Source organism: Rhinatrema bivittatum, chromosome 3 (assembly GCF_901001135.1).
Source record: "Rhinatrema bivittatum chromosome 3, aRhiBiv1.1, whole genome shotgun sequence".
NCBI lineage: Eukaryota > Metazoa > Chordata > Amphibia > Gymnophiona > Rhinatrematidae > Rhinatrema > Rhinatrema bivittatum.
Window position 1 is genome coordinate 213920583 of NC_042617.1, and position 25847 is coordinate 213946429.

Here is a 25847-nt window from a genome sequence, read left to right on the forward strand (position 1 = left end):
TCACTCCAGAATCGTCACTCCTGAGAGAGAAGAAGACAAGATTGTACCACTAGGGTGCAACAGGAAGCTATCTGTAAAGTCATTGCCACTGCCTCAAAGGCTTGCTTGAGGATAGCCTCAATCATCCTATCATGCACATCTTTCAAGGTTGTTCTTCCCTCCATGGGGATAGCCGTCCGATTACAGACGGCACAGGCAAGACAGACTTTGGGAAAGTGCAAATGCTCTCTCACAGCTGGATCCAGGGGCTACATGCCTTCCAATATCCAACCCCCTTTGAAATTTGCCTATGGGATGTCCCATTCAAGATAAATCAATTCTTGAATGGTGTTCATAACAGGGATTCTTCCTCAACTCTGACATAGCATCTGAACCAGGACTGGGATATCAGAGCCAGTAGTTCATCTCTAGAAAGAACTGTAACATGGTTCGATATGGTTCCACCTCTGGATGAATTTCCTCATCTTCCAGGGAATCAGGATCAACCTCATCATCAGTGCCATCCGGATTCCTGTTGGGAACACCCGCAGGGAGTGGGAGGCGAGCCCCAGTGCTTACGCATAGGACTGGAAAAGGGAGGAGCTACCAGCTGAGGGTCCGACTGGACAGAAATGGGGAAAGCAAAGGACTGCGCCTGAAGAAAGGCTTGTAAGCCTTGAAAAAATTCCACCCAAGAAAAGCAGCCGGGTCCAGACCAAGCCCATAAGGAACTGGAGCTGGTCCCACAGAACTGACCTCACCAGTGGAGGAGCCAGTCAAAGGAGAACCTCCCAGTCAAAGCCACGACCAACCCATCATCAGAATGGGAAAAGCCAGGCTTAGCAATATCAGAGGACGACAACTCTCCTTTAATGGCTAAGCAACGCTGACACAGGTTAGAAGCGAGATCAAGCTGAGAAGCCCTAATATGACAGGCAACACAAATAGGAAGGCGCTTAGGCTTCTTACTTACCAGCACCATTGCTGCAGTAAACATGCGTCAGAACAGCTCGTACTCAAAAATGAAATGCACCCAAAAAATAAGCACCTAGAACAAAGTGCGGCAAGGCGCACGCACAACCTGTGCACAAAGTTAAGCACGTAAAAAAGGTTTGTGGGCGTAAAAAGCGCACCCAAAAAACAAGCACACAACACGCGCACAGAGCCAACACACTGCTCATACCGAAGGCCTATAGAGAGCAGCAGAACACACACATGAGCAGGCAAAAACGGCTATCGCAGCCTACCACAGGGCATAAGAACATGCCATACTGGGTCAGACCAAGGGTCCATCAAGCCCAGCATCCTGTTTCCAACAGTGGTCAATCCAGGCCATAAGAACCTGGCAAGTACCCAAAAACTAAGTCTATTCCATGTTACTGTTGCTAGTAATAGCAGTGGCTATTTTCTAAGTCAACTTAATTAATAGCAGGTAATGGACTTCTCCACCAAGAACTTATCCAATCCTTTTTTAAACACAGCTATACTAACTGCACTAACTACATCCTCCAGCAACAAATTCCAGAGTTTAATTGTGCGTTGAGTGAAAAAGAACTTTCTCCGATTACTTTTAAATGTGCCACATGCTAACTTCATGGAGTACCCCCTAGTCTTTCTATTATCTGAAAGAGTAAATAACCGATTCACATCTACCCGTTCTAGACCTCTCATGATTTTAAACACCTCTATCATATCCCCCCTCAGCCGTCTCTTCTCCAAGCTGAAAAGTCCTAACCTCCTTAGTCTTTCCTCATAGGGGAACTGTTCCATTCCCCTTATCATTTTGGTCGCCCTTCTCTGTAGCTTCTCCATCGCAACTATATGCATGAAAAGGTCATTACTAGGGAATTTGATGCAAATATTTTATCGTGGCTGACCGAGAAGGTGGTCAGCCACAATAAAATAACACCTCCCTGGTAAGTGTTAGATGTGCGGCAGGAGACTCAGGTCTCTAAAGCAGGTCCCAAGGCTCCCGCTGCACATTTAAAGCGGCAAGGGAAAAAGAAAATTATTCCTCACCTGCTAATTTTCGTTCCTGTAGTACCATGGATCAGTCCAGACGGTGGGTTATGTTCCCCCGTCCAGCAGATGGAGTCAGAATAAAAAACTCGAGAGGGGGCACTATATAAGCCCCTCCCCTTTCCTCAATCTTCAGTAAACTAGACTAGCAAAGCCAACAAGAGAGGAGATAGAGGGATCAAGTAAAGAGAAGCCTGAAAACAAGGCCAAAAAAGTGAAATTTGACTAAACATTACCCCAGAGGGAACTTGCCAACAGAACGTGAACCATAACTAACACTGGAAAAAAATCCCAGGAAACAGAGAGAAATAACAGAAAGACTGACCTTCGAGCGGAGTCAACAATCCCAACTGAGAAGAGAAAAACCCCGTAAAATAAAGGGAGGGCGTCTGAACTGATCCATGGTACTACAGGAACGAAAATTAGCAGGTGAGGAATAATTTTCTTTTCCCTGTACGTACCAGGATCAGTCCAGACGGTGGGATGTACCAAAGCTTCCCTTACTATGGGTGGGCTACAGACAGCCCCGCTCGAAGGACTCTATCCCCAAAAGAATCCAAACCTGGCGCCCGGACATCTAAACGATAGTGGCGCGCGAAGGTGTGGAGAGACGTCCATGTGGCCGCCCTACAGATCTCCTGGGGAGATACCGAAGAACTTTCCGCCCAGTAAGTCGCCTGGGACCGAAGTGAATGTGCCCGAACAGAAATTGGAGGGATTTTCCCGGCCCCAAGATATGAGGCTGAGATCGCCCCTTTGAGCCAACGGGCAACAGTTGCTTTGGAGACCAGATGACCCTTCCGAGGACCCGACCAGAGTACGAATAAGTGGTCCGAGAGACGAAACTCGTTAGTGACCGATAGATATTGAAAGAGACACCTTTTGACATCAAGCTTGCGGAGTTCCCTGGGTTCCGTCGAAGCGAAGGAAGGCAAATCGACAGATTGGTTAATATGGAAAGCTGAGACTACCTTTGGTAAGAACAACGGGACCATGCGTAAAGAGACTCCTTCGTCAGTAAAGCGAAGATATGGCTCCCAACAAGACATCGCCTGAAGCTCCGAAATACGACGGGCCGAACAGATAGCCACCAGAAATATTGTCTTGAGGGTGAGATCCTTGATAGAAGCCGACCTAAGAGGCTCGAAAGGTGGCCCGCTCAGTATACGAAGTACTAAGTTAAGATTCCAAGACGGACAAGGCAGCCTCAAGGGTGGCTTCAGGTGTCTAGCACCTTGCAGAAAACGTACAATATCTGGGTGAGCCGACGGCCTTGAGTCCTGCCCATTGTGCAGGAAAGCCCCTAACGCCGCAACTTGTACCCTAAGTGAATTATAGGCTAACCCCAAATCCAGACCGGCCTGCAAGAAGGAAAAGACTTGCGTCACCGAAGCAGAGACCGGACGAATAGAACGCTCCTAGCACCATACCTCAAAGACTTTCCAGACGCGCACGTAAGTGACAGAGGTAGACGTCTTGCGTGCCCTTAGGAGAGTGGAAATCACTCCCTCGGAGTATCCACGGCGTCTCAATTTGCGCCTCTCAAAAGCCAAGCCGCAAGACAGAAGCGATCTGCCTGCTCGAAAAATATAGGACCCTGTCGCAGTAGGTGGAAGAGATGATTGAGCCGCAGGGGTCCCTCCGGCGCTAGATGAAGAAGGTCCACAAACCAGGGCCGTCGGGGCCATTCCGGTGCCACTAGAATGACTGGACCCGGATGGCTCTCTATGCGACGTAGAACCTTCCCCACCAGGGGCTACGGAGGGAAGACATACAGTAAGATCTTCCGAGGCCACGGTAGAACCAGGGCATCGACTCCTTCTGCCCCGTATTCTCTTTGTCGGCTGAAGAATCGAGGGGCCTTTGCGTTTGCAGCTGTGGCCATGAGGTCCATGTGAGGAGTCCCCCAGCGGGAGGTTATTAGACTCATCGCTTCCTCGGAAAGCTCCCATTCTCCGGGATCTAAGCGCTGTCGGCTTAAGAAGTCCGCCTGTATATTGTCCACGCCCGCAATGTGAGAGGCTGCCAGGCGACTCAAGTTGACCTCCGCCCACTGCATCAGTCTGTCCGCTTCCAGCGAGACGTGACGGCTCCTTGTGCCCCCCTGACGGTTGATGTATGATACCGTGGTCGCGTTGTCTGATAGGACCCTGACCGCCCGATGGCGGACCAAGGGAAGAAACTCCTGCAACGCCAGGCGCACCGCTCTCGTTTCCAGACGGTTGGTGGGCCACCGGGACTGTTCCGCTGTCCAAGTGCCCTGAATGGAATCCGCCCTGCAGACCGCTCCCCAGCCGGTCAGACTTGCGTCCGTGGTGACGACCACCCAGTCTGGGACCTCCAGGGAGACCCTCGTGCTAGGTGGCGAAGAACCAGCCACCAACGGAGACTGAGCCTTGCAACAGTCGGTATTGGGAGAACCTCCTGAAATTCCCGCGACACTGGCTTCCAACGGGATAACAAGGTCCACTGAAGAGGACACAGATGCGCAAACGCCCACGGGACTAGGTCTATGGTGGAGGCCATGGACCCCAGTACTTGTAGGTAGTTCCATGCTGTGGGTGCCTGGAGAGATTGGAACTGGAGGATCTGTTCGCGCAAGGCATGTGCCCGGTCCTCGCTTAGAAACACCTATCCCAGATTGGTATCGAAGTGCGCACCCAGAAAATTCAACAACTGGGATGAAGAGAGACTGCTCTTGGGAAAGTTGATGATCCACCCTAGGGACCGAAGTAATCGCACCACCTTGCTGACCGCTTGGACCCCCTCGATTCGAGATTTTGCCCGGATAAGCCAGTTGTCCAGGTAAGGGTGCACCAGAACCCCATCTCGGCGCAGGGCTGCGGCCACAACCACCATAATCTTTGTAAAAACCCGTGGAGCTGTTGCCAAACCGAACGGGAGTGCTTGAAACTGAAAATGCTGTCCTAGAATTTTGAAACGAAGATAGCGGTGGTGCGCCCTGTGAATCGGGATATGCAGGTAAGCTTCCGTTATATCCAAGGATGCGAGGAATTCCCCTGGGTGGACCGCCGCCAGCAGTGAGCGTAGAGTTTCCATACGGAAACGTGGGACCCGGAGGTACTGGTTGACAGTCTTGAGGTCCAGGATGGGCCGAAAATTGCCCTCTTTCTTGGGCACCACAAAATAAATGGAATAATGACCCCGACCCAGTTCGGCAGCAGATACTGGGGTAATTGCCCCCAAAGAGAGAAGACGGTCGAGAGTTTGCTGGACTGCTGGTCTCTTGAGAAAAGAGCCGCAGGGGGAAAAAGAAACCTGTCTCTGGGCGGGCGGACAAAATCCAAGGCGTAGCCGTGTCTTAAGATATCCAGGACCCACTGATCCGATGTGATTCGGGCCCATTCCCCGTAGAAGCGGGCAATGCGACCCCCCAGACTGGGAATCGGATCGCAGGTCAGCCTGGCATCATTGGAGTTTTGAGGAAGAACTCTGGGGCTGTCCTCCCTTGCCGGGCCTGCGGCCCCGAAAGGACCGGTTCCAGGTCTGCGAACGAAAAGGAGAAGTCCGAGACTGTTGATGCTGCTGTTGCTGCTGTCTGGGAGGACGGTATCGTCGTTGAGTACGGGAGCGATACCTGGTGGAGCTGAAGGACCTAGATGTCCACGGCCTGTCCTCCGGAAGCTTGTAAATCGCATTCTCATTGAGGGACTTGATGATCTGGTCCAAGTCCTCTCCAAAGAGAAACTTAGGGAGATCACGTGACACGTGAGAGGGAGCGGATGTAGCCGACCCTCTCGGGCTCCCTGATTTCTAATCTAACCCCATCCGGCCCTATTTGCTGTTCATTTTTGCGTGGAAGTCTCTCAATATCCCAGCGGCTATTATTGGTGAGTGGAACGGTAGCCAGATGTCGACCTGCACGGCGCGCAGGGACAAGGATTCGGCAAAAGAAAAAGTCAGGCCTACTGACTCGGCCTCTGAGGAGAAACACAGCATGGCGGACTTACCGGCACCAGCGAGCTGGGCAGATCTTCGCACCGCGGTAGTAGAGGCACTGGAGCCAGAGTTTAAAAAACTTTCGTCCCAACTCGGCGAGGTGACCGCAGCGCTTGCTGGCTATGAAGCGCGATTCTCAGCCCTAGAGCAGCGGGTTTCGGACGGCGAAGATGGCGCCCAGGCCACGCGGTCAGAGGTAGCGGAGCTACGTGCGGAGATCACCCGACACACATCGCGTATTGAAGACCTTGAAAACAGGTCCAGGAGGTCCAATCTACGTCTGGTAGGCCTCCCAGAGGAAATTGCGGATCGAGATTTGCCCCAAAAAATAGAAAACTGGTTGATTCGCGAACTGTCTCTGGGCACTGAGCACGGTCCCCTGAGAATAGAAAGAGCTCACCGGTTGGGGCAGAAAAGGGCTCAGCAAGAAAAACCACGAGTAGTAATAATAAAACTGTTAAATTATGCTCACAAAGTAGCGATCCTGCAGGCCAGCCGTCGGGGGAAAGCGTTGTTGTATGAGGGAAAGAAGATTCTGATCTTCCAAGACTTTTCAGGGGCCCTATCTGCACAGCGCAGGGCTTTCTCCCCATTGTGTACACAGTTGTTTAATCTGGGTCAGAGAGCTGTGGTAGTATACCCAGCGAAGGTCCGTGTAAGTACACCTGGAGGATCCAGATGGTTTAGTGAGGTCGCTGACTTAAAAGCTTACATTGGAACCCTGGATCGTGGGGCTGGAGAAAGACCGGGCGGACGCAGCCCTGGGTCGGATACTGGATAAATGTGACAGCCAGCTACTTAAGCTGAGAAGTTTCTACCGGCATGGCATGCATTGCCTAATCTATTGCTTATGGGGGCAGGGGGACCTGCACCCTTTGGTTACTTAATATTTGACAGTTAAGTCTGTTCACTGTTTTTTTTTTCTCTCTTTTTCCAAGTTTCTGGCACATGCTGGAGCGGTGTGAACAGATCTCCACTTTGTGCTGCAATGGGATATTGGTATACTATAGGTGTTTCAATATTGTATTGTGAAATTGTTTATAGGGGGGAACAAAAGCTGTTATTTGTTCAACTTTTATGTTATGTTATTTCTATGGAGTCCCATCCCTTGTTATGTTGCTGCAAGCTGGATGGGGGGTGAAGAAAGGGGGGAGGGGGCAGAGGAGCCCGAGTGTCTTAACAGGATCTCTTAGGTGGGGAATTAGTTGAGATGAGACTTCTGGGGAGTCTAGTTAGGGGAAGGGGGGGAGGAATGGAGCGGGGAGGAGGGTCAGGGAAAGATACAAGGTGCTGGCATGATACAGATTTCAAAAATTTTGGTGGCATGTGGCGTGGGGAAATCACATTCACAGGGAGATGGCCAGAGCTGGGGTGGTCATCATTCCCTTGGAGTTGGGAAATTCTCATTGTTCAAATTACTTTTCTATGGCGTGATATGGGATAAATGGCTATGCGTAATCTCAAATTGATATCCTGGAATGTATGTGGTATTAATACACCTGTCAAACGGTCGAAGGTATTACAGGCCTTGAAGAGACAGGCTGCGGACATAGCATTCTTGCAGGAAACCCATCTTACAGATGTGGAGCACCTGAAATTATGTCAGTCTTGGGTGGGTTCGGTTGTATTATGCCTCCGCCACCACGAGGTCAGCGGGGGTAGCTATCTTGGTGCGCAAAAATCTCCCGCTACAAGTTCTTTCTGAACATAAAGATCCTCAGGGTCGCTTTCTTATTTTAGAAGTAACAATTAATCAGATGCCTGTGGTGTTGTGCAACCTGTATGCCCCGAATTCTCAGCAAATGCCTTTCTTTCAGAATATACATAAAATGTTACTTTCATATATGGACAAATTCCTGGTAGTGGGGGGAGATTACAATTCTTTACGGGACCCCGAATTAGATAGCTCTGCCACTCTGCGGCGGACGGGGGTCAAGGGTCGGGGGATACAGCTCCTTGAACAGAGTTTGCACCTGGTTGATGCATGGCGAGCTCTAAACCCTTTTGAGCGGGACTTTACACATGTCTCCAGAGCTCATTCCACACAATCCCGTATCGACTATTGGTTAGTCAGCACACATTCCTTCTCCAAAATTTCAGGAGTAGGAATTGGAGACATTATTGTCTCAGATCATGCCCCAATTTGGGTGGATCTGGCAGTGCTTCCTCAAGTGAGTGACTGTAGGGGCTGGCGCTTCCCTTATTATCTGGCAGAGGACACAGCGTTTCAAACCTTTTTATTGGAACGATGGACAGATTTTGCAACCCTAAATGCCCAACATAGCAGTGATCCAGTACTGTTTTGGAACACTGCTAAAGCTGTCCTTAGGGGAGATATTATCTCGTATATATCACATCGGAAAAAAGTGCTAAATAATCAATTATTGACCCTGACAAAGAAATTGCAACAGGCTAAAGGGGCACTAAATCGTTCTTGCACATCGGTAACCAAGAGTGATTATAGAACCATTCAATCAGCTTTGAACTCGCTGCTACACCAGAGGGCTAAACACAGCATTCTTTATCACCAACATAGGCTCTATAGATATGGTAACAAATCTGGGAAGCTTCTGGCCAACTTAGTTAAGTCTAATAGAGGGTCCTGGCATATCACGGCTCTTCGTACGCCACAAGGCCACATAGTTCATGAAACCCCTAAAATCCTAAAAGTTTTTCGGGATTATTATGCGGCGTTGTGTCGGGCTGAGGGCTGGGACTCAAGTCAATGGGACTCATTTAGTGCCGCGTTAAACCTCCCTATCCTGACCCAGGCTCAGCAAGAGGGGCTTAACCGACCCATTACGGAGGATGAGGTTCGACAGGTTATTCGGAGTTCCCCAAGGTTTAAGGCCCCAGGGCCGGATGGATATAGTGCAGACTTTTATAGGTGTCTTTCAGAGCCCCTCTCCCCCTTGTTGCCATTAGTTTTTACAGCACTAATCTCGAAGGGAAGTTTTCCGGTGCATGGGAATAGGGCCCACATCACTCTAATTCCCAAGCCTGGGAAGGATACCCTGCACCCTGCTTCCTTTCGCCCTATCTCTTTATTAGATGTGGACCATAAACTGTTGGCGAAAATTATGGCAGATAGATTGAGTGCCGTTTTGCCACAGATGATTCAACCGGGCCAAGTAGGCTTTGTGAAAAAACGCTATGCCTTGACTAATATCCGGAAGCTAACAATTGCTATGGATCTCTGCACCAGACACAATATTCCCTTCCTCATTGCTAGTCTAGATGCAGAGAAGGCTTTCGACCGGGTGGAATGGGGGTTTATGTTTGCCCTATTGAGAGACATGGGATTTGGAGGTTTTTTCTATCAAGCCTTGCAACTCCTATACTCGGGCCCGGTTGCCTCGTTAATGGTGAATGGTCAATTTTCCCCTGAATTCCAGGTCTTTCGGGGTACCCGACAGGGCTGTCCCTTATCCCCTCTCCTTTTTCTCTTGACCCTGGAGCCTCTATTACTGGCTATTCAAACGTTCCGAGCGATCCGAGGGGTGTTATTTCAGGCGCCGGGGAAAAAGGAGATTTTCAAATATGCCGCGTTTGCGGATGATCTCTTGGTATTCCTTACTAATCCAAGAGACTCCTTGCCGGCCCTTTTGGAGGTGGTTAGGGACTATGGTGGTATTTCGGGTTTTCACATTAATTGGGAGAAATCAGAGGCCATGGGATTCCCGATGTCTATACAGGAGCAGTGGGAGGGCCCTTTCCCACTGCACTGGGCGAACGGTGTAATAAAATATTTGGGGATTGATATAGCCTTAGATTTACTTAAGTTATACGACTTAAACATCCAAAAATTACTGAGACTCACGAGAGATAAGCTCAAACTTTGGAAAAGCCTCCCTCTTTCCGTAGGGGGGCGAGTTAATTTGTTTAAGATGATCATACTACCTAAATGGTTGTATGTGTTGCAGAACCTACCTCTTATTCTAAAACGTAACGATTTGGCCGCCCTTCAACAGATAATGCGGGCATTTCTTTGGCAGGGGAAAAAGGCGCGCATACCATTGTCCTGGCTTATGTTGCGTTGGGGAGCAGGGGGAATGGGAGTTCCTGACCTTCAGTCTTATTGTGTGGCGGCCAACCTCCGGATTGTTAGGGAATGGATATTGGGAATCCCCTTTTGTATTGACTGGTGGCTGAATCCACATTGGTGGCCCCCTTCGCGTTGACCTATGTACTGATGGGGCCGGGGAAGGAGCTACCGTCTGCAATCTCTCGGAATCCACTGGTTGTCCCGTTTCGAAAATCCTGGAAATACCTTACAAAGAAGTTGGGACTGCCTCGATGTAACCCTTACCTTCTCCCAGTTCAGGGCAACCCAGAGTTTTTACCAGGATCCCAAGATGTTAGTCTGCGGGGATGGGCCTCGAAGGGTATCACTCATTTGGGGCACTTGGTGAACCCGGAAGGGATACTAATGCCGTTCCCCACAGTACAACGTATATATGGTTTGACCCGGGTCCAGTTCTTTGGGTATCCACAAATCCGACATTACATATTATCATTGCAGATTGGTACTCAGATTTCCACACATTTAGCGGCGTTAGAATCCTTTTTTCAGTTGGGAAGGGAGCGGCCATTATCTCTCTCGACATATTATAGGGCTCTTCAACGAGGTATGTCACAGCGTACCTATGAGACTTCAGTAGAGCGTTGGACCAAAGATGGAGTATTCACGGTTACAGTGGCAATCTTCTCTGCATGTATGGGGAATTTAAAAAGGTCCAGTGAAAATATGTATTACCGGGAAATGCAATGCAAGTTTCTGCGGAGGGCCTTTGTCGCTCCACAGGTTGCGTGGAGAGCGCGGCTCATAACAGATTCAACATGCCCTCGTTGTCACCTTGCAATTGGCACTTTGTCTCACGCATTCTGGGCTTGTCCCCTTGTTCAACAGTTCTGGCAGAAAATTGTAAATTACTTACAACGCCTCCTGAAAATACGTTTTCAAGTTACCCCGCAGCTGATTCTTTTTGATTGCATTCCCCAGTCGGTTATAAGAAAAGCGGGATTGAGAACTCTGATTAAAAAGGCCTGGCTGGTGGGGAAAAAAGTTATTCTACTTAATTGGTTGGAGATATCTGCACCATCATATTGGACTTGGCGTAATCATTTTCATCGAATGATGTATATGGACAGTTTTACTTCTAAGTTGTCGCCAACGCACCGAAGACTTTTCTTGGAGACTTGGGAGGTATATGTGCAGACTTTGCCACAACGGGCTCGCAGCTTGATCCTCAATGCCTGATGTTTGTTTGTTCTTTTTTTTGTTTTTTGGGTTAGTGATAGACCCATGCCTTCAATGTTATGATTGGACTCTAGTATACATGGATGTCTCAACTGGTTTGTCAGCCAGGCCTTGGGTAGGGGAAGGGGGGGGGGGAAGGGGGGTAAAGGGGGAGAAGCGGGACGGGGAGGTTTGGAGAGGGTTTGGGGATAAGCATACGACTCCTGTTCCTTCTTGTTTAAGCAGAGCTAGCCCGCTATAGTTGTTCAATATGTCAGACTGGGGGAGGTATCAGAGTGCAGCCTCTCCTAGTTTGTTGGCGACATGAGTATTCTCTAGGGTGGCTCTAGAGATGTCTTAGACACAGTTATAGATATCTGGAAGGGGGAAAATTGAGGAGTGTTTCCTCATGGTTCTGTGATTTGTGTCATCAATATCGTTTGCTGTATTATGTTTGCTTGTCTGTTATCGGCAAAGTTTCATATTGTGTCTGAGGATCACCCAATAAAAATTGTATTACAAAAAAAAAAGAGAAACTTACCTTTAAAAGGAAGCGAGCCTAAGCGTGTTTTGGAAGAGGCATCCGCTGACCAGTTTCGCAACCACAGAAGCCGACGGGCCGAGACCGCAGCGACCATCGATCGGGCCTGGACCCGAAGGAGGTCATAGAAGGCATCTGCTCCATAGGCGAGCATGGATTCTAAACGATCCGCCTGCTGAGCTTCAGCATCCGGAAGAACCTGGGAGGTGAGCAACTGTTGAACCCATTGGAGTCCCGCTCTTTGTGCAAGAGAACTGCAGATGGTCGCTCGGAGGCCCAATGCTGAAACCTCAAAGATTCTTTTGAGATAAACCTCCAACTTCCTGTCCTGAAGATCCTTGAGCGCTGTACCGCCCGTGACCGGGATGGTAGTGCTCTTAGTTACGGCCGAAACTGCGGAATCCACAGCAGGAACTTTGAGGAGCTCCAAAAAATCTTCTGGCAGAGGATAAAGTTTGTTCATTGCTCTACTGACCTTGAGAGAGGCCTCCGGTGAATCTCATTCTCTAGAGATCAGTTGCAAAAAGGTGGGATGAGTTGGAAACGCCTTTGACAGAGGACGAAGGCCTGCCAGCAAAGGGTCCCCCTTTCTGCCCTGACAAGAGGCTGCTACCGGTTCTGGGGGAGCATCAATATCCATTTCCTGGAGAATATGAGGAATTAGATCATCCAGCTCATCATACTGAAAAATTCGTAGGACCCTTGGGTCATCCCCTTCCACCTGAGAAGTGAACGTGGGGTCATCCTCTGCATCCGGGAGTGGGTCCCCTGTCGGGGGGTTGCTGGGGCCACCCACTGGGGCCTGCGGGACCCGGGAGGGTCCTGGGTCTCCTGCGTGAGGTAACGCCCTATCCTGGGAAGAAGACCCCTCCAGGGATGATCCCAGACGTGCCCGTTTGGGAGGAGGGAGTCCCCCAGGAGTCTCCAAGGGCTGAGACTTGCACTGTAAGAAAGCCCGGTGCATAAGAAGCACGAACTCGGGCGAAAACTCCAGAGGTCCCTGAGGAAAACTATCCTGGTGCTCCCCTCCACGACTGCCAGGTTCCGGGCCAGGGAGTGGCGCAGAGCCAGAGGGCAACACCGGAGTCGGGCCTTCAGTATCTTCCTCCCCTTCCAAAAACAAAATGGCCGCCGTTCCCGCGCTCAGAGGGAACGGGGCCTGCCGCTTTCGAGACGCACGGTCCTCACAGCGGGGACCCGCAGACTCGTCCTCCTGTCCTTCGGTGACTTCATCCTCAAAAATGCAGGAGTCAGAGGCCCTCCTGTGAGAGCCGACCAGCCTGCCTGCCGCAGGCAGAACATTCAGAGGAGCGTGGCATGGTCTGTTCGTTTTTTTTTTTAAAGGACTGACAGGAAAAAGCGTGCGATTCACACTGCAGAAACGCCGCGGGCACACAGACCACCCCTCCCCCACCGACCCAGAGAGAGCGTCGAAGGACTAAACCTCCCGGCGTCCGACGGTCCCGGGAGAAGGATTCGCAAACTGTGGGTCGGTAGCGGCTGAAACTAATTTAAAATAACGGGGGAGGGAGGGGGAGTGACTAGCACCACTAGTATGCACCCCGGATCCGGCCCGAATACAGAGAGTACAACAAGAAAACCTGAGGAAAAAATGTCTTTTTTTTTTTTTTTTTAACACAAGAAAATTCCCCAACACTCCCCCAATACCCAAAGAAGGGTGCCCTGAAAAAACAGGGGAGGGGGGGGGAGGGGGGGAAATGAAAGAAACAAGGTACAGACCTGGCAGCAAGCACCTCACGACTCAAAAGGCAGAAACCTGCTGAGTCTCCTCAGAAAACTAAATTGTTTCAAAATTATACCTTTTACTTATTTACTTGATCCCTTTATGAGAAAAAAGCAAAAGAAAACAGAAAACTAGAAAACCTAATCTCCTGCACTGGGGACCGCAGAGTCCCTTGCTCACATGTGCTGGAGTCAGAAGAATACTGAAGATTGAGGAAAGGGGAGGGGCTTATATACTGCCCCCTCTCGAGTTTTTTATTCTGACTCCATCTGCTGGACGGGGGAACATAACCCACCGTCTGGACTGATCCTGGTACGTACAGGGAAAAAGAAAATAAAACCACAACCAAATGGGAAGGCTGAGCAGGGATCTAGGCTGCCAATAAAGCAAAGGATCCTATATAAAGTACACACTGTAATTCATAAATCCATTCACAATATCTCCCCTCTTCAACTAAGTACCCAACTACGTCCTCACTCTTCTTCTAGACCCATCAGAGGAGCATATAAAGGCACACTCTATGTACCCTCAACAAAATCCTCGCATTATAAACGTGCCATATCTACAGCAGGCCCCATTCAATGGAATGCGCTCCCACCAGACATTCGGCTTGAGCTTTGCCACTCTTCATTAAAAAAAAAAACTTAAAACCTGGCTCTTTAGCCAAGCTTTTCCAGAACCATGAACATTTTTTCCCTCCATCTAGCAAGAGCGTCTCTTCATCACAAACCCCATATTCCATACTACTACCTGACTCGGTATCTAATCTCTTGCTGCAGGACACAGTTATACTTTTATGATTTTGATGCTCAATAAGACCTGTTAGCTAAGTTGTTTAGGTTTCTCTTTTTTCTCTTTTCTTTTGGTCATCAATGTTACAACATTATTGTTAATTTTTGAACTAATGTACCCTGTTCCAAGTTTCATAACCTTGTTCTATGTAATGCCATTTTTGGCGATTTTCATGCTCTATTTCAATGTAAACCGATGTGATCTGTATTTCATACAGGAACACCGGTATATAAAAATCTAAAAATAAATAAATAAATCATTGCTGACCCATGTTTCAACCCAGGACCGCCGGCCCCGAATCACCCTTCTGGAAGAGGTGGTGAGGACAAAAATAATAAACAAATTCAAAATGGCATAGAACAAACACTGTGGATTCCTAAAGGCTGGAAATTGGAAATTAAGAAAAGAGTGCATGGGGGTAATCTGCATGGAGCGGAATTAACTACCCTTAACAGAAGGTATAGGGATTACTACCCTTAACCAATTAGCCTTGATGTGTTTGATACAACTGCAACGTCGCTCTCCACTTTAACAGCAGTAGGGAAAAAGGAAATGGATTCAGATGACAGCCAACGATGGGCTCTAATGTTACGGTCTAAAGGTACTGATATGCAGATATTAGGAAAAAAGCACAAAACTGCTTCTACTGCCAAGTCCAAAAGCAAAGCATATTCAAGCAGAATTGTCTGAATCATCAAGAAGACTACAAAGTCCGTAAAAATGTTGCTACAGTAATTTTGTTAACGGTTTGACAATTGCTTGGTTTTGATTGTAAATATTACTACCCTTAACACAAGGATTGGGGGTAACCAGCACAGTGCAGCAGTTATTGCCATAAAAAGTTTGCTGGGTAGACTGAATAGATCGTTTGGTTTTTTTCTGCCATCATTACTATGTTACTATATTATCTGTTTGGCTCCATTGCTACTACTGGTCCTCAGACAAGAAACACAGATTTACAGCCATGCTGAGCATCTGCAAACAAAAATTAAAATTTATATGGGGAAATTCTCAAAAATGTGTAGGCAAGTACAAAGTCTGTGGGCACTGTCTCCCATGGATTTTGCACCAAATCTCAAAGAGAAACTATCGGCATTCTTTCTCTTGGTAAACTGCCTAAGGAAAAAGTACCTGCAGGATTTGCACCTGTTTTCTGGAGCACTTTTCCCAGCCAAAACAATGTGTCTAGTTTTGAAAATACACAACTACAAGCATTGTTACCTCCCCTGGCCTTACCACATCCCAGGAATGTTGCTGTAAAAGTATGCGTACTTTACCCGCATAGAGGGAGGGAAATTTTCAAAAAGCCCTTTTACCTGAATAAATTGCATAGAGGGAGGGAAATTTTCAAAAAGCCCTTTTACCTGAATAAATTGCATAGAGGGAGGGAAATTTTCAAAAAGCCCTTTTACCTGAATAAATTGCATAGAGGGAGGGAAATTTTCAAAAAGCCCTTTTACCTGAATAAATTGCATTTGAAAATTACCTTCACAGAGTGCCAAAAAATCTAACTAGAATACTATAGGGAAGAAAAGGTACTGTATAATGTTGAGATTACTTACCTGATAATCTCCTTTTCCTTAGTGTATGCAGATGGACTCAAAACAAATGGGTATAGTGTGCTTGTGCTAGCAGTTGGAGACGGATCTGACGTCAGCACGGGTACATATACCCCCACAGGAAGTGTAGCAATTCAGTAATCTTCCTTGCAAAAGCTTTTATGGATATATGTGTGACTGACCGATCGTTTAAATGAACAGGATTACCCTGACCAATTGATGGTAGCTGGAGACAGCCAGTGTTCTCAACCGGAAGGCGTCGACACCCGGCAGGGTGGAAGCCCTATATAAGCAAACATGGCTTACCGTGAGTCGGCGAATCCCCATGTATACCGGCAGCCGGGCGGGATGCTGAGTCCATCTGCATACACTAAGGAAAAGGAGATTATCAGGTAAGTAATCTCAACATTTCCTAGCATGTAGCAGATGGACTCAAAACAAGTGGGATGTACAAAAGCTACTCCCGGACTGGGCGGGAGGCTGCCAGAGGTCCATTTAGGATTGCCCTCGCAAATGCTGTGTCCTCCCTGGCCTGAACATCCAGACGGTAGAATCTGGAGAAGGTATGGAGCGAGGACCACGTCGCCGCTTTACATATCTCTGCAGGCGACAGCATCCTAGTTTCTGCCCAAGAGGCTGCTTGCGCTCTGGTAGAATGAGCCGTGACCTGTAGAGGTGGTGGTTTTCCTGCCTCTACGTAGGCCGCCTTGATAACTTCATTGATCCAGTGCGTGATGGTTGGCCGTGAGGCCGCTTCTCCTTGCTTCTTCCCGCTGTGAAGGACGAACAGATGGTCCGTCTTTCGTACTGCTTCTGACATTTCCAAGTATCTGGCCAGTATTCTGCCGATGTCGAGATGACGCAGTATTCGACCTTCTTCTGACTTCTTCAAACCTTCCGTGGTTGGCAAGGATATGGTTTGGTTGAGGTGAAATTGTGAGACTACTTTGGGTAAGAAGGAAGGAACCGTGTGAAGATGGATAGCCTCTGGAGTGATTCTGAGAAACGGATCACGGCAGGACAGTGCTTGTAACTCTGAGATGTGGCGTGCTGAACATACAGCCAGCAAGAACACCATCTTCAAGGTCAACAAACGGAGAGACAGGCCTCAAAGGGGTCTGAAGGCGGATCCCGCCAGAAATTCCAACACTAGGTTGAGGTTCCACAGGGGCCCTGGCCACTTCACTGGCAGACGAATGTGTTTGACTCCTTTCAGGAAACGTGAGACGTCTGGGTGTTTGGCAATGGTGTTGCCGTCACTCCTGGGACCGTAGCAAGACAGCGCTGCTACCTGAACCTTGATGGAGCTGAGGGACAGACCCTTCTGAAGTCCATCTTGAAGGAAGTCCAAAATGATAGGAATCTTAGCGGCATGTGAATTGGTGCTGCGAGAGTCGCACCAGGCTTCAAAAACTCTCCAGACCCTGATATATGTCAGTGATGTGGAGAACTTGCGTGCTCGGAGGAGTGTGTCTATTACCGGCTCCGAGTATCCTCTTTTCTTCAATCTAGCCCTCTCAATGGCCAGACCGTAAGAGAGAATTGAGCTGGATCCTCGTGGAGGATGGGACCTTGCAGCAGCAGGTCCCTGTATGGAGGCAGAGGTAGAGAATTCCCTGCCAGTAGTCTTCTCATGTCTGCGTACCAGGGACTTCTTGGCCAGTCCGGGGCCACTAGAAGAACTAGTCCTCTGTGCCGCTGAATCTTGTGTATAATGGTGCCCAGCAGGGGCCATGGAGGAAAAGCATATAGCAGGATCCCCTGAGGCCATGGCTGTACCAGGGAATCGATCCCCTGGGATAGAGGATCCCGCCTGCGGCTGAAATACCTGGGTACTTGAGCATTGGACCTGTCCACTACTAGGTCCATGGCCGGCGTCCCCCACTGATCCACAATCATCCTGAAAGCTGTGGGCGACAGCTGCCATTCCCCCGGGTTTAGGCTTTCTCTGCTGAGGAAGTCTGCCGTGGGGTTGTCCTTCCCGGCGATGTGGACGGCGGAGATGTCCTGGAGATTTGCTTCCGCCCAAGTCATCAGGGGGGCTATTTCTAGGGATACCTGTCGGCTTCTGGTTCCGCCCTGTCGGTTGATGTATGCCACTGTGGTGGCATTGTCCGACATCACTCTGACCGTTCTGTTTCGAAGTCTGTGGGCAAATCACAGGCACGCTAGCCTGACTGCCCGTGCCTCTAGTCGGTTTATGTTCCACCCCGACTCTTCTCTGTTCCACCGCCCTTGGGCAGTGAGTTCTTCGCAGTGTGCTCCCCATCCGTTCAGGCTGGCATCTGTCGTGAGCAGGGTCCTGGTTGGGGAGGACATTCTTGACCCCCAGCTCATGTGGCCGGGCTGCAACCACCACCGTAGCTGGTTCCACACTGTGGTTGGTAGAGGCAGGTATACGGTATAGTCCTGTGATCGTGGGCTCCACCGAGACAGGAGGGCGCGTTGTAATGGTCTCATATGAGCCCGCGCCCATGGTATCACCTCCAGAGTGGATGCCATGAGGCCGAGGACCTGTAGGTAATCCTGAGCTGTGGGCCGGCTGGCGCTCAGCAGAGCCTGCAGATGCCTCCGGAGTTTCGACTTCCTTTTGGAGGTCAGGCTGACCTTGTCTTCCTGGGTGTCGAATTGAACCCCTAGGTATTCCAGCAACTGAGAAGGCTGTAGGGAACTCTTATTCAAGTTTACAACCCATCCTAGGCTTTCCAGAAGAGCTATAACTCTGTTGGTTGCCTGGTGGCTCTCCTCTGGTGACTTCGCCCGGATCAGCCAATCGTCCAGGTAGGGATGGACGAGGATACCCCCCTTCCTGAGGGACGCTGCCACTACTACTATGACCTTGGTAAAGGTCCGCGGCGCAGTGGCTAACCCGAAGGGTAAAGCTCGGAACTGGAAGTGTTGGTCCAGGACCTTGAAGCGTAAATAGCGCCGATGATCCCGATGGATTGGGATATGCAGGTAGGCTTCCGACAGATCTAGGGATGTGAGAAACTCCCCTGGCTGTACTGAATTCTTGACAGACCTCAGTTTCCATGCGAAAGCTGGGGACCCGTAGGTATCGGCTGATGGACTTGAGGTCCAGAACGGGCCGGAAAGTGCCCTCCTTCTTGGGCACGATGAAATAGATGGAATAATGCCCAGAATTCATCTCCCTTGCAGGCACTGGGATTATGGCCTTTAGGGACAGGAGCCTCTGCAAAGTAACCTCTAGGGCCGTCCTCTTGATGGGCGAACAAGGAGATTCCACGAACCTGTCCGGCGGGAGTCGAAGAAAATCCAGGTAATACCCTTCTCGGATGATGGCGAGGACCCACTGATCCGAGGTAATCTCGACCCACCTTCGGTAGAAGAGGGATAGCCTGCCCCCTATGGCTGCTACCCCCGGATGGGTCGGCTGATTGTCATTGTGGGGTACGCCCGGGACCCGAACCCGAGCCGGTTCCCCTCTTCTTGTGCTTAGGCCGAAAGGACTGGTTCCTTGCCTGCGAACGAGGTGCTTGGTAGCGAGTCCTGTAAGGGTTGAAGCGCTGAGAGGTTCTACCTCTCGATGGTCTAGGAAAGGGGCGCTGGGTCCTCCTTGACCGGTCTTCTGGTAGACGGGGTAATGGGGAGGCGCCCAATTTATTGGCCAGTTTCTCAAGGTCGCTGCCGAACAGGAGGGATCCCTCAAAGGGCATTCTCGTGAGGCGTGTCTTGGAGGAGGAGTCGGCCGACCAATTACGTAGCCAGAGCTGTCTCCTGGCCGCCCACTGAGGATGACACTCCTTCGGCTGCCATACGGACTAAGTCGGAGGCTGCATCAGTGAGGAACGAGAGAGCTGATTCCATTTCTTCTCCCGGGGTGTTGTTCCTAGCCTGTGATAAACAGGAACGTGTCACCACGGTGCGGCAGGTCGCAATTTGTAGGGACACGGCTGCCACCTCAAAGTCTTGTTTCAGAATGGTGTCCATGCGCCAGTCATGTGTATCCTTAAGGGCCATCCCCCCCTCCACCGGAATGGTGGTGCACTTCACAATTGCGCTAACTATGGCGTCTACCTGGGGGCACGCCAGCTTCTCCTTGGTTGCCGGGTCTAAGGGGTACATGCCAGCCAAGGCCCGACCCCCTTTGAATGAGGCCTCCGGCGTATTCCATTCCAGATCGATTAACTGCTGAGCTACTTGTAGGAGGGGAAAATGATGAGACGTTTGGCGCAGGCCCTCTAACAGGGGGTTCATTCTAGGTTCCTTTGGGGCATCATGGCCTGGAATAGCCAGCTCCGACAGGCATTGAGAGATCAGGCCTGGGAGATCCCCTTTCAAAAAGAAGCGCCTCATGGTCCGATATGGTTCAACCCCCGAGGGCAGTTCTCCCTCCTCGGGGGACTCGTCTTCCTCAGGGCAATCTGAATCCCCATAAGTGGGGGTTCCGGGTGGCGCATGGCCATGCCTAGGCCTTGAGGGTTCAGGGGCCGGGTCATCCGGTGCGTATGGACCCGCTCGGGGAGCAGCCTGCATTGTGACAAAGGCATGAATCCCCTTGAATAATTCCACCCAGGAGAGCGAAGCAGGATCTGGTCTGAGGGGTACCAGGTCCCTCGGGGTCCCCGGCTGCTCACTGCTGCCTGCTAGGTCCGGGGTGTTCCCTAAGGAACTGGCAAGTACACTGGGCTGTGACCGGTCCTGACCCGGAACTCCCAAGGCCTCTTCACATTGGGCACATAGGGAGTCTGCTTCCTCGCTCTGTGTGGCTCTGAGGTTGCATGCCGAGCAGGGGCTCATGCCTGATGCTGGAGGGGCCGGCTCCGCTGCCGCATGGGCTCTCTGACACTCCATGTGTGCCTGGCGTATCAGCGGGCGCCTATGAACGCGCACCTACCAATGTGCGCCTACCATCGTGCGCCTATCACGCGGTGACAATCCAGGCAGGAAAATGGCGATCTCCGTGGCAGATTGCCACACAGGCAGACTCTGCGAACCCTCGCTTCCTCTGAGACCAACAAGTAAAGATGTACGCCTTACCTTGTCTTCGGTGCTTCCCGGTTGCGACCCGGGCAGTCTCCGGCTGCGGGGGGAGAGGGTGAGTACAGTCACCGCCGCGCTCAAGGAAGTGCACCTGCTGCCTCTGGGCCGCGCCCAAACTCGTCTTGCTCGGGGGCCAAGTCCACGCCGGAACCGAGGCTGCCTCTATGCTGCCCCCGAGCACTTCTCACTCGGGAGCTAGGTCCCTGCCGTGATCCGGCCACCAGACCGAGGCCCTTACCTCCGAGGGACCACGGAAAATCGCCTTGGGAAACTCAACTGGAGGAGGGACCGACTGGTATCACCGCAGGAGTGTGGGGCTCGTCTTCAGGTAGGTTTCTTCTATGAATTTAGTTGTGTAGAATTTGGAAACACGCTCAGCGAGCGTGAGGTAGCTCCAAACTGCTTTGGAGACGGAAATTACTGAATTGCTACACTTCCTGTGGGGGTATATGTACTATGTGCTGATGTCAGATCCGTCTCCAACTGCTAGCACGAGCACACTATACCCACTTGTTTTGAGTCCATCTGCTACACGCTAGGAAAATAGGTAATATTCCTTTCAGAAAAAGGTCTGAGGTAATAAGTGGCTACAGACTATCCTCTTCAAACAGAATAATGTGGATTTGGTACACTACATGACTAGAAAACTCTAAAAATTTCTTCTGCTCAATTGCACTTGCTTGCCAGAGAAAAGACGAATCTGGTCTTTTCTATTTGGACCCATAAATGATAAATTACAGTGCCTTATAAAAATCTTCACACCCTTGTGTACAAAACAAAATGCATTTTTCACTTTCATCATGAAAGATCAATTATAGAAATACTGTAAATGTAATCAGGGAAAAAAAGTGTAAAAAGTCTTGACTACATATAGCTTCACGTCCTTTGTCATAGCAAAATCCACTAGAGAAATATCTCAATTTCTAAACGTATAGCCTTCTAAAACACTGAAAGTTCTCTCATGCAGTCAGTATTTGGCGGATCTCTTGGAGTCTACATATTGGAAGAAATTTCCAAAGAGGCAAACTTACGTTAACAGAAAATATACATCATAGCACTAATATAAACAACCCCAAACTGCTCAAAAACTGTATACAAACAAGAGGAACAAGTGTGAATGAAAAATATTAAACCTACTTTTTTAAATGAGCAGGTCCAACTGGATCTGTGTAAACAGGCTCAATTTTCTTATTATGCTTTTGTGCATATTCATTGAGTAACGTGATATATCTGCTTGGATTAAGTAATGATGATGGGTGCAATGCTCCTTGTAATGGCGATACTGTCCCTGCAGCTGTAGAAGCATATTCATTCTACAAAATGAAAACAGTTTTTAAAAACATTTAGTTTATTTTTTTGCATCTTTTAGTAAAGTTCACAGAATTCAGTTTATAGCGACACAAGAGCAGAGATATACATGCCAAACGTCATTAATATGGAAACATAAAGAAATTGGAAAGCAGTACTAAAGATAAATAGAGAAACATTATATTGTAATGTACTTTCTGAATACATTTCTGGAAATTAGAGCTCACTAAATTAATATACTTAGTGGGGTAGATTTTCAAAGGGTTAAGCAAGTAACCCCCGAAAACCTATCCCAAACCACCCCCCCCTGGTGCGCTGAGCCTATCTTGCATAGGCTGCTGGCGCGCGCAAAGCCATGGGACGCACGTAAGTCCCGGGGCTTTCCTGGGGGGGCGTGTTGTGGCCGGCGAGTCATCGGGGGGCGTGTTTTGGGGGGCGTGTCGCGGCAGGCACGTCATCGGGGGCGTTCCGGGGGAGTCGCCCTGGCCTCCGGACCAGCCCCGGACCGGACCATGGCGTGCCGGCGGCCGGCCCAGCACGCGCAAGTTACGCTTGCCTCGGGCAGTCGTAACTTGTGCAACAAAGGTAGTGGGTGGAGGGAAAGGAGGCAGGCTGCGCGGCTTGGCGCGCGCAGGCTGCCGATTTTGGGCAGCCTTGCGCGCTCCGACCCCGGATTTTAACAGTACGCACGCGCGCAGTTTTATAAAATCTGCCCCTTAGTGAATTATTAAAGGAGTTACGTGTGTAAAATTATATACACACATAAATAGTCTGTACTCGAGTACATGTTATTTTATAAACATCAAAATATGTGCATGCGAAAGTGAAAATGTGCACATTTACACACGTAAAAAAGGGGTGTTCCAAGATGAGGCGAATTATGCGAATAAGTTGCTTTTTTAATGAGAATTATGCTCATACATTTGGCAACTTATTCATGCAATTTTACACCTATTAATTATTTTACGCAATTGATATCAGATTCATATGTTATCAAGTAGTGGTTGGGCAGAAAATCTGGGGTGAACTAGAGGGAGTTCAAGCTGAAGAACTAGGATGACATGGATAAGGACTGGGTGAACTGATGGAGGAATTAGAAAACTAGTGATTTCAATTATGTGCAAATATTTTAAAATATACTGACAACATGTATAAATCGTTTTGCATGAGCAAGCTGTATATTTTTTCACATGTAAAGTATATGCATGTATGTTTCTAAAATAGGTAGCAAAAATACGTGCTTTCAATGCATTGCACATAACCAGACATACACAGATTTTATACTATGTGTATATCTGATACGCACAGGTCTATTGTAGACTTCTATACATCCACACGCATATATGGGATTACACTGAGTTTTTTTAAAATGTATCCTCATACCTTTTATTAAACTTCTAAAATATATCTGCGGAGGTACTATATCCAGTTATCGTATTATGTTATTGTACAACTATGTTCTTTATCTGTGAAGTTGCTATGTTTGTATAGCACAGTTGTTATTCATTGTTGTGCAATATGACAAAAACCCAATAAAGATATTGGAAAAAAAAACTTCTAAAATATTCCAAAATGGTAAATACACTACCTTCACAATTTCTGCTCTTGCCATGGATTGTCAATTGACAATCAGAATAAACAGCTGAAGACAGTCAATTTGGATTAATGTGGCTGATTGGTTCCTTTGACCTAAAATTCTACATCTACACAGATGACAGTCAGCTCCTTCTAACTATGGACTCTGACCAGTCAACAGCTACTTTTAGGCTCCATACCGCCTTAAGAGGTGACAGGAGGGTTTGTAGGTGTCTGCAAAGATGTCCACGGGTATTTCAAACTCTTCAAAGGGGATGGGTTTTGACGCATACTGCCCTTTAAAAACGATGGCGGCCCCATGCAAAGTGGGCTGCCATTGCGCATTTTTGTGGCCTCTGCCATATTCTTGTTTAACACAAGATTTTCCATGATAATATCGCAGCTATATCAATGCAATATTTTGTCAGGGAGGGACAAAATATTCCAGAACCACCCCACCCACAATATTTTGCCCCCCCTGCGATAAAATATCACAAACTTAATAAATTTCCCCCCTTAGTTTGACATCTAAATGACAGGTAAGGGCAGGTAATTGTATGTACATGATGCTCACAATTTTGCATGAAATAGTTCAACTGTTTAAATTTTCTGCCCATCTACAGCTTCTGATACAGTGACTTGAATGAAATGCAAACATCCAGTACATCATGTACACTTCTATGATGAATAAAACAACAAAATTGATTTGTGATCTCTGGACTGCAATTCCCGCACTCAAAAAATCAGTTCCATACACTGTCAAGGAGCAGCAGCATGCTTGCAAAAGAGATAAGGCTGTTACTAAGGCATGGACTACTAAGATATATTTATAAAATGGTTGAAAGAAATCAAGCATTTCAATTTGCCACAGACTAATATTTGACCATGATGAAAATCATTTACTGTAGTCACATTACAATGTTAAAGTAGCTTGAACAATGCTTCAAGACATCTGAGGGTAATTTTCAAAGGCAATTCCACAGAGAACTGCAGAAAACACTCATTATAAAAATACTGCGAGTAGGTTTACCCAGACTGATTGGAGGTGTTCCTGAAGGCACATAGATTGTGTTTGAAATCTTATAAATAAATGTTTAATCAATAATACAAAGAAAAATACCTTTGCACAGAATCATCACAAGAGTTTTAAACATCCAAATAAATTTAAATAACAGAAATATGCCATTTGAGAATCTTTCTCCCATTATATCGTTCAACAAAACGAGGGGAGTAGGAAAAAGAAAAGAGGAGTAAAGAACATTAATTAAAAAGGAAAAAGTATTAACACATGCATTTACCTAGTTCAACTTTACAAATGGACAAATTAGCTTAAAGCTCTAGGTATGGTAGGTGCACATTCCCAGTCCTTCCATCTAAGAAAAACCTAAGTTGCACTGGGAGGGAAAAAAAAACCCCAAAACAATCTGCATTTAACTTCACTTTATATTTACAAGAGTATCTGATAAGGAAGGACACACTTAAAGCCTGAATTTCTTGGCTCATTCTTTCTGTGTAACTCTAGCCAGGTCTGGATAGATCTTGATGTGTTCTCCCAAAAATGTGTCATTAATATGTTGAACTTTTTTTTTCAGGCACATAGATTTTCCTGAAAAATGTGTGCGCACATAATAGCAGGTGCAGTTTGGTAGGATAATTTTCAAAGCAAATTTATGCTCTTACACATATTTTTAAAACCTAATTTAGGTGATTTGTTTCAAAATTATTCCCATAATGTCTAGCTTTTCTTACACTTAAAATAAGACTTTTTAAAATAAAGTAAAAAGTATTGAAAGTAAAACATTTTATTTTTTTAAAAGCAAAATCTGAGGAGGTTTTTTTGAAAAAGAAACTTTTTTTTTTTTTTTTATAAATGCAGTAGCACTTTCCAGATGAGCACTGCAGGATTTTCGTGAACTTCCCAGATGATAAAGGTATAAATCCACCACAGATCAACATACAATTGTTTTAGTTACTTGACTGGTTTATGACTTTTTCCTTTTGAATATGCAGTTCACTCACCATGCTTTCAAGAGTAGTATGTTATTTTGCAAGTTTTTCCAAGAACAATGAGTCACTTTGTTTTTTGCTTGTATTTGATTTGATCTTCAGCAACTCTTGTCATCAGAA

The 25847-nt window shown here is 48.0% G+C and overlaps 1 protein-coding gene across 1 annotated transcript in view; it reads right to left on the reverse strand.

Moving 5' to 3' along the window:
• EIF2AK2 (eukaryotic translation initiation factor 2 alpha kinase 2) overlaps window positions 1-25847 on the reverse strand; it is a 357779-nt gene extending 331932 nt beyond the window's left edge. Inside the window, exons 1-2 of the mRNA XM_029594168.1 lie at window positions 25740-25847; window positions 21975-22150 (exon numbers count right to left, since the gene is read on the reverse strand). Of these exons, the coding sequence (XP_029450028.1) occupies window positions 21975-22150; window positions 25740-25742 (179 nt within the window). The 5' untranslated portion in view covers window positions 25743-25847. The remainder of the gene's footprint in view (window positions 1-21974; window positions 22151-25739) is intronic.